Source organism: Eurosta solidaginis, chromosome 3 (genome assembly GCF_040869045.1).
Source record: "Eurosta solidaginis isolate ZX-2024a chromosome 3, ASM4086904v1, whole genome shotgun sequence".
Taxonomy (NCBI): Eukaryota; Metazoa; Arthropoda; class Insecta; order Diptera; family Tephritidae; genus Eurosta; species Eurosta solidaginis.
The window spans coordinates 171,047,642-171,064,759 of NC_090321.1; the positions used below are offsets into that span (position 1 = coordinate 171,047,642).

Sequence of the window (17,118 nt, forward strand, 5' to 3'; positions counted from 1 at the left end):
AATTTAAAAAAAAAAAAATGAATGGACCTGTGTGTCCTGGTGAGCAGTCATAGAAATATTTTAGCTAGTCGCGACTAAACCTAACAAATGAAATATAGCTTTTAAGACAACTTAAATTTTGATGTCTCATGTATTCAGCAAACTATGGCTCTGATACCCAAATTAACGTCCCGCAGGCGCCTGATTCAAAGTCAAAGGGTTGAGATGTACGCTTGCGATACACATACTATACATGCATACATACAAACAAATATGTAAGTACATATCATCCACATTCAAAATTAAAAGAAAGTTAAAAGTTCTGATCGATAATATAATTTATTTACAAATAAAAATGTACTTAATTTAATTTTGCTACAAATTCCTGGACATTTTTATACAACACATTTGGCACCTCTAAAGCAGCAAAATGGCCACCTTCATTAAAGTATGAACTGTGCACTAGATTTGGAAATTTGTCTTTAAGCGACCAATCAATAGCGGATGGAACATCGTTCTTGAAGCGGGCACATCCCATTTTCACTTGCGATTGAACATGATTTAATTTAAGCTTCATGTATTCAGCTGATGCGAATTCGGCATAAAACCGCGCAGCTGTTGTGGCCGTATCAGTGAGGTAGTAAATCATAATATTGTCTAATAATGCATATAAAGTGTACACTGTGTCTAAGGTGTCGAATTTCTGATACAGATCTGCACCAGCCGCCAGTTGAAACTTTTCTAGTAAATATGCAGCCATACCGATGGGATTGCCTTGCAAAGCAATGCCAATTGTATCCGGCTTTGTGGCTTGTAAATGGAAATAGCCGGTCTCTACTAGTAAGAACTTAAATTTTTCACTCAGCGGGAAATGATGTTCAACGAATAAAGGTGATGGCACTTAACGTTCCGGACTAAAGCTTGCGATAAAATCTTTGAGCATGGAAAATGGCGTTACCAAACTGCATAAATTGCAATGGAGTCCGATCACATTTTCAGGGAAAAGCGTTGCAATGTCTTTTCCAATAACAGAACCCCAATCGCCACCTTGCACAAGAAATCTATCGAATCCAAGCCATAGCATTAGATTGCGCATTACAATGGCGGTTTGAGCAACATTAAAACCTGGTTTAGTAGCAGCCTAATTAAATGAGTACTGATTATAGAGAAAAATGTGTAATCAAGGAGAATACGAGATGTGTTCAAAAAGTATCGCGAATTTTGTGGTTTTTCAAAAATTATTTACTTATTCATGAATATCTATTTTGCCCACTTCAACGGTTTTTCCAATCTTCGAAGCACTTAAAAAAATCATTTTTTTTTATCTTGTTCCGTTCTTCCTATCTTTATCTAGTCGTCCTTTCATGGGCCTCTTCAGAAAAAGTCACAGGGGACCAGATCTGGGGAATACGGTGGCTGCGGTATCATTAGTGTGTTGTTTTTACTCAAAAACGTCGCGTCGGAATTGAGCACGAGCCAGTCGATATGTCTAGGTCCTCAGCAACTTTTCTAACGGTGATTCGACGATTGGCCAATACCAGTTTCTTCACTTCATCAATTTTTTCGTCTGTTGTGGAAGTGCTCGGACGTCCGGCACGCTCTTCGTCGTTCACATCTTCTCGGCCATCTGAGAACATTTTGTACCACCGATAAACGTTGCTTCGGTCCAAGGTAGCTTCTCCGTATGCCACAGTCAACATTCGGAATGCATTCGCGCACTTAATTTCGTTTTTCACACAAAATTTGATACAGGTTTTTTGATCCATTTTTTTTTTTTTAATAAATAGGTAAAAATGGAAGACGAGCCAAAACATGTGTAAGCAAAGCAGCTGTCAACAATTAAGAGAATTTTCAAAATGGCCGAGCTTGTCGGCATAGGTGAGAGACATCAGTACCAACATAACGCCACAAAAAAATCGAAATTCGAATATAGGTACGTACCCCACGAAAATTCAAAATTCGCGATACTTTTTGAACATGCCTCGTACAGGAGCTGAGTGTTAAACTCACATCCGAGAAACCGAATCCAACCAATGATGGTGCTATAACCTCATAAACATAATTATTATTGCTCGATGGCTCAATCAGCAGATTCATTAAATCATAGAACTCGCGCACTGATCCGGGCCATCCATGCAGCAACAACAATGGCAATACTTTCTTCTCTTTACGAGCATTTGCTAATGGTTTGGCGTGTATGTAATGAATCTTTAGTCTTAATAGCAAAAACAAAAACAGAAGTGAGTGAACAGCTACATAAGTAAAAATTAAAACAATTTTGCTACCCCTGAATCTCAGTCTTAAATTGCGGCAGGGAATTCAAATAATTTTGACGTTCACTCCACTTTGGCAAATATGAATGACGCCAATATGTTACAATATGTCTGAGCGCTTCGGAATTGAAGCCGTATTGGAATTGCACATTTTGTAGCGGTTTCGTATATTTCCATGTTCGGTTCAGTTGTGCACGTAAATCGTCAATAATCTGCGGAACATAGAAGTTATAACATTTGAACTATTTGAAATCTGTTGAAAATGTGTATATATAATGGTTTTGCAAACCTCTTTATCGTATTTGATTTTAAACGGCACAATATGTTTAGGCGCTTTATAGTTTAACTCATCGCCCGGTCCCCAGTAATAATTTGTGTATATATCGGGCTTTGGCAGCGGCTTTATTAAATTATTGACTTTGACGTAAACATACGCGACAAAGCACGCCAGGAAGGTACCAAAAATAATTAGCTTCATGATTTGCAATATATTTTTTCTAGGTTTTTTTTCGTATGAAATCAACACAACAAAAGTTATACATTGTTAATGCGAGTGGGCAGAACTTTTCGTAAATCGGAAATAAATTAAATGAAGTTTTGACAACAAGTAACTTTCCAAACATACGACACTTCGCGTCGTTGTCTGGCCGTAAACTAAACAACTTTTGTTAGTGCATCGTTATTTGATGTTCTCTGTTATCTGTTATGTAAGTGTTCAAGGTTTGTTTGAGGTATACGTGTGAGCTGAATGAGAAATATTTAAATGCGTTTTCAATTGTTTTTGTGTTTCCTTAAAATCACTTTCTACACCAGTTAACAAAAAATACCGCAAAAGCTCACACACGTTTGGTGTGATTCTAGGTATTATCAACAATTACTGCAAATCCGAACGAATTTACTTGCAAATCCTCTTATTTGCAACCCTCTGCTAAGTTCGTATCGCTAAACTGTTGAATAAATAACTCCAATATGTAATAATGCAAAATGGCCTTTATTCAAGTACTTCACAATAACACTTGTACTTTGCAACGAATAGCTTACTTAATAACCAAACTTATTGACAGCTCAAATGAAACTCTACTATTCAAAATAATACTGCTATAGCTCGCTAGATAGCGCTTAATCCAAATCTCAAATCAAACTGAATTACAGCGCCTCTACATCTGTTGCCTTTTATACCCTTTGGTTTCCTCGTTCGCATTTTTCCAGAATGTACTAGCATTGTCCATGAGCTCTCAAACTTCTCAGCTATAACTAAAATTGCACAATTTTATACATCTTTTAGGCGCTTCCAGAATCTACTAGTCCAGTAGCTCTCAAACTTCTCAGATATATGCATGTGTTTGCGCATTGACTCTCCGCTGCTCGTATTCGTACATGGTACATATGTGTAGACGCAATTATTTATTCGTTTATGTAGATACATAAAGATTGAATTATTGATGTGAATGTTTGTAGTTTACAGTCTCTCGCGCGCACATAGGCGTATAAGTAAATGCATCTGTGTGTGACATCTCTCTGGGCTGCCTTATATATGTGTATACTTGATTTGATTATTAACGTAAGTACTGCTTGGCATGGCCTTAGCATCGCCTTAGTGATGGGATAATTTAGTGATGCTAATATCCGTGGCAATATGTACATACTTGTAATAGTAAACAGCGAAAATAAAATAACTTTGTTCACTTAAAGATAGATGACAAGTGTATACAAGACCCTTAGTACATATTTTGATATAGAAAGTCTATAAAAAACTTTATTTATTAACCCATAGCTGGCGGCGCTAAGTTGTTTAAGTTATACTAGCAAACGGAAAACACACAATATCTAAGCCCAACTTCAACATATTTGTATAAAATTTTAAACTAAGAGCTTTTCGAGCTGATTACACAGGCCAACAGAGAAAAATAGGATGTACAGCTGACTAGACAGGTCATATTTAATGTATTTTGTGTCGCTCAACTAGAATCCGTGATCATAATTTAGAAATAAGCTATTGTTTTATTTCTAGCACCAGAAAACTTAGTTTTTTTAATGTGAATTTGGAGATTTTGGGCCGATTTAATTAAATAAACAAGTTTATTTTTGTATTTCGGACGCGTTTCGACACATCTTCGTGTCTTCCTCAGGGAATCTATTTATCAAATACGAAAAAACATATACGCTCCTTTATTGTAAACTTGTTTTGTTTTATTAAATCGGCTTAAAAGCTCTAAATTTACATTAAATAACTAAATAAATATTTGGCCCAACTCAATAACGTAAGTTTTTTTGCACATAGTGAAAGCCAAAAGCTTCATCACATTTAATATTCCCCAATCGACGCTTTATATGTAGTATATACAGGAGCTTTTTTTGCGGCTTCACTTGTCGCATCAGATCCTATGGGCACCAAGCCATCTACCTCCAGGGAACTGCGGTCGCATAATGACGACGGCTGAGAACTCGCTTTCCCAACCTTACCAGCCGCCGATACATGTTTTTTAGGTCCTTGATGGTTAATTTTTATTTTTTTCCTGTCATGACGGCGTAAAATTCAACCAAGGAGCTTCACAGAAAATATATCTGTAGCCCTCCATCACCACGTGAAGGTACCCTGCAGAAAAAAACAAAAAAAAAAACACAAGTAAGGAAGGCTAAGTTCGGGTGTAACCGAACATTCCATACTCAGCTGAGAGCTTTGGAGACAAAATAAAGGAAAACCACCATGTAGGAAAATGAACCTAGGGTAACCCTGGAATGTGTTTGTATGACATGGGTATCAAATGGAAGGTATTAAAGGGTGACTCTAGAATGTGTTTGTACGATATGGGTATGAGATGAATGGTGTTAATGAGTATTTTAAAAGGGAGTGGGCCATATAGAAATGTGGACGCTTTTTCCATATATCGCCATATAGGTGGACCAGGGGTGACTCTATAATGGGTTTGTACGATATTGGTATCAAGTTAAAGGTATTAATGAGGGTTTTAATAGGAAGCGGCCCTTAGTTGTATATGTGAAGGCGTTTTCGAGATATCGACCAAAATGTGGACTAGGGTGACCCAGAACATCATCTGTGGGGTACCGCTAATTTATTTATATATGTAACACCAGGAATAGTATTCCTGCCAAGATTCCAAGGGCTTTTGATTGCGCCCTGCAGAACTTTTTCATTTTTTTTCTACTTAATATGGTAGGGGTCATACCCATTTTGCAAAGTTTTTTCTAAAGTTATTTTTTGCGTCAATAAACCAATCAAATTACCATGTTCATCCCTTTTTTCATATTTGTTATAGAATTATGACATTTTTTTCATTTTTCGTATTTTTCGATTTCGAAAAAGTGGGCGCGGTTATAGTCGGATTTCGGCCATTTTTGTACCAAGATAAAGTGAGTTCAGATAAGTACGCGAACTGAGTTTAGTAAAGATATATCGGTTTTTTCTCAAGTTATCGTGTTAACGGCCGAGCGGAAGGATACGCGGTCGACTTTGTATAAAAACTGGGCGTGGCTTCAACCGATTTCGCCCACATAAAACAGTTACCGTCATAGAGACTATGCCTCTACCAAATTTCAGAAGGATTGGTAAATTTTTGTTCGACTTATGGCATTAAAAGTATTCTAGACAAACTAAATGAAAAAGGGTGGAACCACGCCCATTTTGAAATTTTCTCTTATTTTTGTATTATGTTGTTGTTTAACAAAAAATTTAATAGCTTTACTGTATATAAGTAAATTATGTCAACATTCAACTCCAGTAAAGATGTGATGCAACAAATTACAAAAATAAAAGAAAATTTCAAAAAAAATTAAAATTTTTTTTTAAAGTGGGCGTGTTCTTCATCCGATTTTTCTAATTTTTATTCAGCATATATATAGCAGTAGTAGTAACGTTCTTGCCAAATTTCATCATGATATCTTCAATGACTGCCAAATTACAGCTTTCAAAACTTTTAAATTACCTTCTCTTAAAAGTCGGCGGTGCCACGCCCATTGTCCAAAATTTTACTAATTTTCTATTCTGCGTTATAAGGTCAACCCACCTACCAAGTTTTATCGCTTTATTCGTCTTTGGCAATGAATTATTGCATTTTTTCGGTTTTTCGAAATTTTCGATATCGAAAAAGTGGGTGTGGTTATAGTCCGATATCGTTCATTTTAAATAGCGATCTGAGATGAGTGCCCAGGAACCTACATACCAAATTTCATCAAGATATCTCAAAATTTACTCAAGTTATAGTGTTAACGGACAGACGGACGGACGGACGGGCATGGCTCAATCAAATTTTTTTTCGATACTGATGATTTTGATATATGGAAGTCTATATCTATCTCGATTCCTTTATACCTGTACAACGAACCGTTGTCCAGTCAAAGTTAATATACTCTGTGAGCTCTGCTCAACTGAGTATAAAAAGATTTATACTTTACTATCGATATCAAGGTAGAAGCACATCAAGCAGGTGAAGATATGATCGGTTAGGTCCTGTTAAGTTGGGTCAGGTTAGGTCGCTCTGTAAGTAAAGACTAATAAGCTTTATCTGGTTTTTTTATTTGGTCGTGATGCATCACAGCACTTCGAGTAGGTTAGGGTAGGTTAGGTCTGGTGATGTGAGGTAAAGTTTTTTTAGGTTAGGTTAGATTGCATTTTGTTTGATTTGTACATTCGTAGGTTAAGTTTTTGCGTGGTGTAGTTGTGTTGGTTAAGTTTTAGTGTTTTAGACTAGGACTTTCCATTCACACCCGCGAATAAAGTTCCTATATATGTTAAGCTTCGATTGAAGAATATTTAATAACATTTCACTATTTGGAAAAAACTCACGTTTAAGTAATAAAACAAGAGCTAACTTTTGAATTCTGGCCTCGTATTCGTATTCAGCGACCCAAAATCCATTAAAATTGATCTGTATATGTGGGGTGTGTTTTCAATTTCAAATTTGTTTTAAATAATTTTAAATTGTATGATTTTTTAATAATCGGGGATTGCCCATATTGCTTTTTTTAAATGTATGAAAACATTTATTTGAAGCAATTTTTTAATTTTATAATTTATTTAATAATTTGGGAAAAATTTAAAGAACGTGACATCAGGACGGACAAGGCGACAGCTGTTTCGATTATACCTTGTAAATCTCTTCAAAGCCTTTTCTCCCGGGAGTGGGAGTCGAACTCGCACCCCTACGATAGTTGAAATGGTTGTAAACGCATTCAGCTACGTCATGCCTGTTGTGAAGTCTTTCCCAATTGCCTTCTTTATGCATATTTTAATCTTTTACACATTGCATACTTCGTATGCAATTATGTGTTAAAGCTATGCTTGGTACGGCGGTTTTCAAAGAAACTTTGGTTTTTGTTGCTGTTTTCGTTCTATTTATAGTCCGTCCTGATGTCACGTTGTTTAAATTTTTCCCAAATTATTAAATAAATTTTAAATTGTGTTCGAATTTTCCAAAAAATAATCCGATTAACTGAACTCATGGGCTGTTTAGAGGTCGCTATCATGAATAAAAAAAAGTACGGGTGTTTCCGTAAAAATTTCAACCAAGAGCAAAAACAGTTCTGCCTATGATAATTTTATAGATGTCAATCGTTACCTGCATATGTTGGCCTGATATGTTAGCTGATATAGAAGATATTAACGGTTAATAAAACTTACTTAATTAGTTAAAAAAAGGGTGTGTGTACTTTTGTATCTGCATGAAAAGGTTTACTTTTTTGTCATCATTAAAATATAGTTTTAACTGAATCGGAACTTCAGTTATCAGTGGCTTGTGATGAAGAGGTCTGCCTATATATCAAATTTCAGGCAAATTGATCGGTCTCTGGTCCACTTCCCGGAAAGAAACTTTACATGAACCCTCTTCATGTTCGTACAAAAGGAAAGGAAGTACCCCCGTTTTTTGTAGAATAGGTCGGCCCCTGGCCCATATCTCGGAATGAAACATTTCTCAAATATTATGTTTGTCAAAGATGTACTCCTGTACCGAATTTCAAGTGAGTCGCGTACAAATAAGATTTTTTGGTATAGGTCGGTCCCTGGTCCACTTCCCCGAACGAAAAGTTTTTCAAATATTTTCTTTGTGAAAGCACAAGTAAGAATATCGATATGTATGTTTAGCAAACACTATGTGCTGTCAAACTGACTAATAGAAACGTTTAACAATTAACGAATTGAAGGCGGAGATGTATTTAAGTATCGTGATTTTTCGCAAGAGCTCCCACGGAAAATATATTTCAACTTAAAAAGAAATAAGTCTTAGCAGTGGGTTTACGTGTCCAAATTTTTAACCTAAAGGGGATCTAAGGGTATCTCTATGGTCCCAATATTTGTTTTTCCAAAGCATTAGCAGTCAAATAAGGATGTCAAAAGTTGGAACGTCCGAACACTTCCTAAAAAAATGTCTATTCTTTCTTTATACAGTGGCTCACAGCTTATTTCAGCCAGCATGCCAATACAATTTTAAATTGCTTATAACTTTCAAACTAGACCCAATATTAAAAAAATTTAAGTGACCATCCATAGATTTGTGTTTACAATTAACCAAACTAAATAAATTTATTTCCAAACATTCCTTTTGTTCCAATTTGTATTATAAAAATAAAAAAAGCAAATAAAAATCTCACAGCTTATTTCAACCATCTAAAAAGGTATAGATATTAAAATAACATTGGGTACATTTTTGTTGTTTTAGTAGTTTGTATGTCCTCCTTTCATATGTATAACCGATTTTGATTTTTGGCATCGACTGAGCTAATTTTCGTGTTGTTTTGAACTAATGTTTTCCCATTCCTTCAATAAGGCGTTCTTCAGGTCGTTTTTACTTGTAATGATATGTTTGCGAATATTCTTATCTAAAATCGCTCAAAAATTAGGGGACTGAGCTAGTATAGTCATCAGGTGGGAACAATTCCATATTAGCCACATTGTTTTATCCATCTATAATATTGATTTCTGGAAAAAAGTTTCTATACTAAAAAATGTATGCATATATCCGGAACACTTGCGACAGGTTGTGGAATAATTAAAATCATATATCTTTTTTTTCACATGTTCAACGTTATGATGGGAATTATTAATGTTTAAGAAAACTGTCAATCGTTAATCTGAAGCACGTTGGAGCGCCAGAATACAAGCGGTTAGCGATATCATCGATAGGCTGGAGAATGTAGTAGAACAATTAGCAGAGGACACTAACACCATAAGTGACACCAGAAGCGAAGCTACAACTCTGTTGCAAAATATACTAAATTTTAGTTTCATAACATGAGTTCATTTCTGGTATGAAATCTTAAGGAGGGTTGATCGTGTGCAGCTCAGATTACAGGATCCGGGGATGAATTTTAGAGAAGCGTATCTTGATCTTAAATCATTGGCGACTGAACTATCCGAAATTCGAGACACTCTCTGTAAAGCAGCAATAGTAAAAGCGAAGAATGTATTTAAACCATTGTTGATTGGATAGGTAATATTGAGAAAGAAAAAAATTTTACTTTGCATTAAAAAGTTGCTGTAAAAAACTATGACTGTAGGTAGTATTTTATATTATCAAGTTTTTGAAAGTTAATCTTTAAAAATAAATTCATACTTACTTACCTAATTGGCGCTTAACCGTCTAAACGGTTATGGCCGTCCAACAAGGCGTGCCAGTCGCTCCTTCGCTCCGCCAACCGGCGCCAATTGGTCACACCAAGGGAGTTTAAATCGTTTTCACCTGGTCCTTCCAACGGTGTGGGGGCCGCCCTCTACCTCTGCTTACATAGGTGGGTTCCGATAGAAACACTTTCTTGGCCGGAGCATCATCTTTCATTCGCATAACATGGCCTAGCCAGCGCAGCCGCTGCGTTTTAATTCGCTGGACTATGTTGATGTCTGCGTATAGCTCGTACAGCTCATCATTAAATCTTCTTCGGTACTCGCCATCGCCAACGCGTAGAGGTCGAAGAACTTTTCTCTCGAACACTCCCACAGCCGCTTCAATTGCTGTTGTCATGGTCCATGCTTCTGCCCCATATAGCAGGACGGGTACGATAAGTGACTTGTAGAGTATGATTTTCGTTCGCCGAGAGAGGACTTTACTTTTCAATTGCCTACCTAGTCCAAAGTAGCATTTATTGGCAAGATTGATTCTTCGCTGGATTTCAGTGCTGATGTTGTTGCTAGTGTTGATGCTGGTTCCCAAATAAACGAAGTCTTTTACTATTTCGAAATTATGGCTGCCAACAGTAGCGTGGTTGCCAAGGCGAGTATGCGCTGACTCTTTGCTGGATGACAGTAGGTACTTCGTTTTGTCCTCATTCACCATCAAACCCATCTTTACTGCTTCTTTTTCCAGTTTGGAGTAAGCAGAACTAACAGCGCGGGTGTTTAGGCCGATGATATCAATGTCATCAGCATATGCCAGTAATTGCACGATTTTATAGTATATTGTTCCAAAGCGGATAAGTTCTGCAGCTAGTATAATTTTCTCCAGCATCAGATTAAAGAAATCGCACGATAGGGGGTCACTCTGTCTGAAACCTCGTTTAGTTTCGAATGGCTCGGAGAGGTCCTTCCAATTCTGACTAAGCTGATGGTGTTGCTCAACTTCATTTTGCACAGCCGTATAAGTTTTGCGGGGAAACCAAATTCAGACATAGCGGCATATAGGCAGCTCCTTTTCGTGCTATCGAAGGTGATGTGTGTCGATTCTCTTTTCACGGGTTTTCTCCAAGATTTGGCGCATTGTGAAAATCTGGTCGATGGTAGATTTACCAGGTCTGAAGCCGCACTGATAAGGTCCAATCAGCCGGTTCACGGTGGGCTTCAATCTTTCGCACAATACACTTGAAAGGACCTTATATGCGATATTAAGAAGGCTGATTCCACGATAGTTGGTGCATTTTGCAGTATCCCCCTTCTTGTGGACTGTGTAAAGAACACTTAGATTCCAACCGTCGGGCATGCACTCGTCCGCCCATATTTTGCTAAGAAGCTGCTGCATGCGCCTTACCAACTCCTCGCCGCCGTACTTGAATAGCTCCGCAGGCAATCCATCAGCGCCCACGGCCTTGTTGTTTTTCAATCTGGTTATTGCTATTCTAACTTCGTCATAATCGGGCGGGGGGACATATATTCCATCATCATCGATTGCGGGATCTGGTTCTTCATCTTTGCGCGGTGAATTGCTGCCTCCATTTAGGAGAGCAGAGAAGTATTCCCTCCATAATGTAAGCACTCTCTGGATGTCAGTTACAAGGTCGCCGTTTTCATTCCTACAGGAGTTTGCCCCGGTCTTAAAACCTTCCGTCTGTCGCCGTATTTTTTGGTAGAATTTTCGGGCGTTATTCCTGGTGGCTAGCAGCTCAAGCTCCTCGCACTCACGCCTTTCTGCTTCTGGTTTTTTCTTCCTGAAAAGGCGTCTCGCTTCCCCTTTCAACTCACGATAGCGTTCACACACTCCTCTTGTCGCGCTCGCTATTAACGTAGCCCTGTAGGCAGCGTCTTTTCTTTCGGTTGCAACGCGGCATTCTTCATCGCACCAGTTGTTTTTTCGTGGCCGCCGGTAACCAATTTTTTCCTCGGCGGCAGTACGAAGTGCTTTGGAGATATGCTCCCACTGCTCCTGTATTCCTAGAGGATGATTTGTGCTCTCAGAGAGCAGTTGTGAGAGTCGAGTTGCGAAATCATTGGCAGTCTGTTGTGATTGAAGCTTTTCGACGTCTAACTTTCTTTGTGTTTTTTGTTCCTTGGTTTTAGCCGCGTTGAGGCGGGTGCGTATTTTGGCTGCAACGAGATAATGGTCCGAGTCGATGTTAGGTCATCGGATCGTGCGCACATCTAAAACACTGGAGGCATGCCGTCCGTGTATCACAACGTGATCGATCTGATTGCGAGTATTTCGATCAGGAGACAGCCATGTAGCTTGATGTATCTTTTTATGCATGAACCTCGTGCTGGATATGACCATGTTTCGAGCACCGGCTAAGTCAATCAGCCTCAGTCCGTTAGGAGAAGTTTCATTGTGTAGGCTGAACTTTCCGACTGTAGGGCCAAAAACACCTTCTTTGCCCACCCTGGCGTTAAAGTTGCCAAGCACGACTTTTATATCATGACGGGGGCAGCGCTCGTATGTGCGTTCTAATTGTTCATAAAAAGTGTCTTTCACCTCATCGTCTTTCTATTCTGTCGGCGCATGGGCGCAAATGAGTGATATATTAAAAAATTTTGCTTTTATTCGGATATCGGCGAGACGCTCGTCCACAGGCGTGAACGCCAGCACTTGGCGACAAAGTCTCTCTCCCACCACGAATCCGACGCCGAAACTGCGCTTATTCGTATGGCCACTCCAATAGATGTCACAATTTTTGATCCTCTTTCTTCCTTGCTTCGTCCAACGCATTTCTTGGATGGCGGTGATGTCAGATTTTGCTTTGACGAGGACATCAACCAGCCGGGCATCTGCACCAATCCCATTCCAGGAGCGGACGTTCCAGGTGCACGCCCTCAATTCATTGTCTTTCAAACGTTTGCCATGGTCGTCATCAATAGAGAGTGTATTTATCCGAGGCTTGTTGTTATATTTCATTGGAGTATGGTTTTGCGTGGCGGGTCCCAAGCTCAGCGGGGGTGTAAATATTACTTGCACGTTTATATAGCGAGCCGCTTGCTCCAAGACAGACGCCCGCTTGCAGCCACACCTAGAGGTGTACAGGCGCTGCCGATGAGATCTCCCTCGGCTAGCCATTAAACCGATCATGTCAGAGTGGCCTAGCCAGGTTGTCGCCTTATCACATTAGCTCACCGCTAAACGGATGTTTAGCGGCTACCCAGAGGATACTTGGCCGCAATGCGACCGGCAGTAGTGAGCTGCTTGAACCGCATGCAAAAGAATCGCTCTGGCCATTCCCAAGTGAATGGCGGTCAGAAGCTTTCCCCACTTTCGTGGACTTCTACACACGGCTCCACCCTCCAAATATATATTCATAAGATTTGGTTAATTGGAAACATAAGTCTATGGGCTGGCTTTTAAATTTGCTTAATATTAGATCTGGATCGAAAGTTATATCTAGTCACATAAATTTCTTAACGCATGCTGGTTAAAATAAGCTGTGAGCCACTGTATATTTATTTCAAACAGCATTTCTTCTAACTGAGTAGTGTAGTTGAAAAATAAATTTTGCAAGGTTTAATGCGATTTTTGGCATAATTTTGGACATTCACAGAATAGATAATTAGAGAGTGCTATTTGTTATTTGCATGAAAAGTTCAGGGTTTGCTACAAAAAAAAGTGGAACGTCCGAACAAGTTCAATTCGATTTTTGACCAACAAAAAACATAGCTGCGGGATATAGGTACCTCTCCGAAACGTACGAACAGGAACTTTAGATCGCTATAAAGTAGCTGGGCATCGTTTTCGGAAATTATTTGTAATTGTGTCTGATAGAGGTATTGGAATATCGTTTAAAATAAAATACAATTTTTTGACCCAATTATATTTATCCAAGTAAAATTTATACCTTACTATACTAGAATAAAATGAGCTATTTATCTGCGTTCTAAATCATTTGGTTGAAAAGTTTGTTATTTTGTTGAAAAATCTTTTATGGCTGATAACGATATGAGTCCTCACGCAATAGGTATTGCAGCCTATCGTTATCGTTATTTAGTGTTTAGCAAAAGTATAAGTAACGATAAAATATTAGGCTTCGCTTGGACCAACGCAAAAATATTTTGCATTCTCTTGAAGGTCTTATTTTTATGCAATTAAGAAATGAATAAATACTGAAATAAATATTAAACAAACTTAAACTAAAACAAGTAAGGAAGGTTAAGTTCGGGTGCAACCGAACATTACATACTCAGTTGAGAGCTATGGTGGTTGTAGGAAAATGAACCGAGGGTAACCCTGGAATGTGTTTGTATGACATGTGTATCAAATGAAAGGTATTAAAGAGTATTTTAAAAGGGAGTGGGCCTTCGTTCTATAGGTGGTCGCCTTTTCGAGATATCGCCATAAAGGTCGACCAGGGGTCACTCTAGAATATGTTTGTACGATATTGGTATCAAATTAAAGGTATTAATGAGAGTTTTAAAAGGGAGTGGTGGTAGTTGTATATGTGAAGGCGTTTTCCAGATATCGACCAAAATGTGGACCAGGGTGACCCAGAACATCATCTGTTGGATACCGCTAATCTATTTATATATGTAATACCTGCCAAGATTTCAAGGGTTTTTTATTTCGCCCTGCAGAGCTTTTTCATTTTCTTCTACTTAATATGGTAGGTGTCACAACCATTTTATAAAGTTTTTTCTAAAGTTATATTTCGCGTCAATAAACCAATCCAATTACCATGTTTCATCCCTTTTTTCGTATTTGGTATAGAATTATGGCATTTTTTTTAATTTTTCGTAATTTTCGATATTGAAAAAGTGGGCGTGGTCATAGTCGGATTTCGTTCATTTTTTATACCAAGATAAAGTGCGTTGAGATAAGTACGTGAACTAAGTTCAGTAAAGATATGTCGATTTTTGCTCTAGTTATCGTGTTAACGGCCATGCGGAAGGACAGACGGACGACTGTGTATAAAAACTGGGCGTGGCTTCAACCGATTTCGCCCGTTTTCACAGAGAACAGTTAACGTCATAAAATCTATGCCTCTACCAAATTTCAAAAGGATTGGTAAATTTTTGTTCGACTTATGGCATTAAAAGTATCCTAGACAAATTAAATGAAAAAGGGCGGAACCACGCCCATTCTGAAATTTTCTTTTATTTTTGTATTTTGTTGCACCATATCATTACTGGAGTTGAATGTTGACATAATTTACTTATATACGGTAAAGATATTAACTTTTCTTTTAAAATTTGGATTTAAAAAAATTTTTTTTAAAAAGTTGGCGTGGTCGTTCTCCGACCGGAGTAACGTTCCTGCCAAATTTCATCATGATATCTTCAACGACTGCCATATTACATTTTGTAAAACTTTTAAATTACCTTCTTTTAAAAGTGGGCGGTTCCACGCCCATTGTCCAAAATTTTACTAATTTTCTATTCTGCGTCATAAGTTCAACTCACCTGCCAAGTTTCATCGCTTTATTCGTCTTTGGTAATGAATTATCGCACTTTTTCGGTTTTTCGAAATTTTCGATATCGAAAAAGTGGGCGTGGTTATAGTCCGATATTTTTCATTTTAAATAGCGATCTGAGATGAGTGCTCAGAAACCTACATACCAAATTTCATCAAGATACCTCAAAATTTACTCAAGTTATCGTATTAACGGACAGACGGACGGACGGACATGGTTCAATCAATTTTTTTTTCGATCCTGATGATTTTGATGTATGGAAGTCTATATCTATCTCGATTCATTTATACCTGTACAACCAACCGTTATCCAATCAAAGTTAATATACTCTGTGGCTCTGCTCAACTGAGTATAACAAGTAAGGGCGTCTAAGTTCGTTTGTAACCGAACATTATATACTCAGTTTCAATTGTAGAGTTCATTTTAGATACATTACTTTTTCGAATTTTGTTACGAGGAATTAATTTTTTTAGGTTCTAGAAGTGTTGTGTAATGTTTGATCGAAATAGGACCGTGGCACCGCCCATTAAAAAAAAATTCTCCCAATTTCCTGCGAAATATTACACAGCACTTGGATGATTGAATTTGGAATTTGTCTCCATCTCAATACAATTTGATTACTTTTTATGACTAAATACTGAGTTATCATACACAAAATATAATCACCCTTATCGCGAAGTTCACACGGAAAAGTGTTCGCCTTCCCTTTTTTTGTTCGGGTGAACTTTTTCCGCCTATCGCCAATTTCGGGCGAACAAAAGTTCACTTCGAAACAGCCGATGCTCTATTATGAATTAGCAGTAAACAAATAATTTACTTGCAATTGTGTAAATTTTGTAAACAAGCACATATTTCCTTAAAAAATTTAGAAAAAAGCGATACGGAGGCAATTAAGGGACTGTTCTAACCCTTTCTGACTCTCACTGTATGTTAAAAATTTATATTTTCAGCACTTTTGAATAAAAACTTAACTTTTTTCAATTAGTTTTCGGCAATAATAGAGGCTTTACAAGCCGGCATTCAAATAGATATTCTTAACAACTCCTTGCGACCATTGAAGCAAAAATTTGGAGTGTAAAATTGAGCGCATGTCTTAATTTTTTCGCAGAGGGAGGACATAAAAAAAGCGTTGCAAAGGACCATGAAGTGGATCTCTAGCCAATCTTGTTTCAGTGAGGTACTTTCAGAGGTGCTGAACATTTTGGAACCGTTGCTTTGTCCGCAATGGGTAACTTGGCCGACTTTAAAAGAGCAAAGTCAAACTGCACACGATTTTTATACAAAGTTTGGAATAATAGGAGTTGTAGGATGTTGGGCCCACATCCTGTCACCTTCGCATAAATTGTATATTTAGACGCATTTCGTACATATCTTTGTTGGTCATTTCATACCTAGAAAAAGATACGTTGCCATAAAAATCGAATTTAAATACTTAGCAATAAAGGAATTTTACATTTTTCCATTCAGCTTTACTCCTAACAGTTGGGTCAAGGCTATTTAAACATAAAGTAAGCTGCTTCCAGAAATCCGTCACTTTTTCCAGATCATCTTTTCAAGCAGCATTTCCGATTGTGCATTATTTATTGATGTACGCCTAATAATAAAAGTACATATAATTATAAGAATATAAAATTGCAAAACTAAAATTTACTTACATTTTGTTTTTCTCTCGCTCGCCTGTAAAATATACATAAGTGAATAAATTTGGGTTTCCCCGCTATTCATTTCGCCCAAACAAAGAGTTGCCGATAAGGTGAAATCTTTTTCGAACAATTTTTTTCGGAACCCTCTGCTATAGGGTGAAGAAAAACTGTGAATA

At 37.7% G+C, this 17,118-nt stretch overlaps 1 protein-coding gene across 1 annotated transcript; it reads right to left on the bottom strand.

The window, feature by feature from the left end:
* Positions 1-299: 299 nt before the first annotated feature.
* Positions 300-2,915, bottom strand: LOC137246784 (juvenile hormone epoxide hydrolase 1-like). The gene is made up of 4 exons (XM_067777796.1): positions 2,542-2,915; positions 2,265-2,464; positions 1,990-2,194; positions 300-1,120 (listed from the first exon to the last, which is right to left on the bottom strand). The coding sequence occupies exons 1-4, from the start codon at positions 2,728-2,730 to the stop codon at positions 881-883; spliced, it is 834 nt and encodes a 277-aa protein (XP_067633897.1). The 5' UTR covers positions 2,731-2,915; the 3' UTR covers positions 300-880.
* Positions 2,916-17,118: the final 14,203 nt, after the last annotated feature.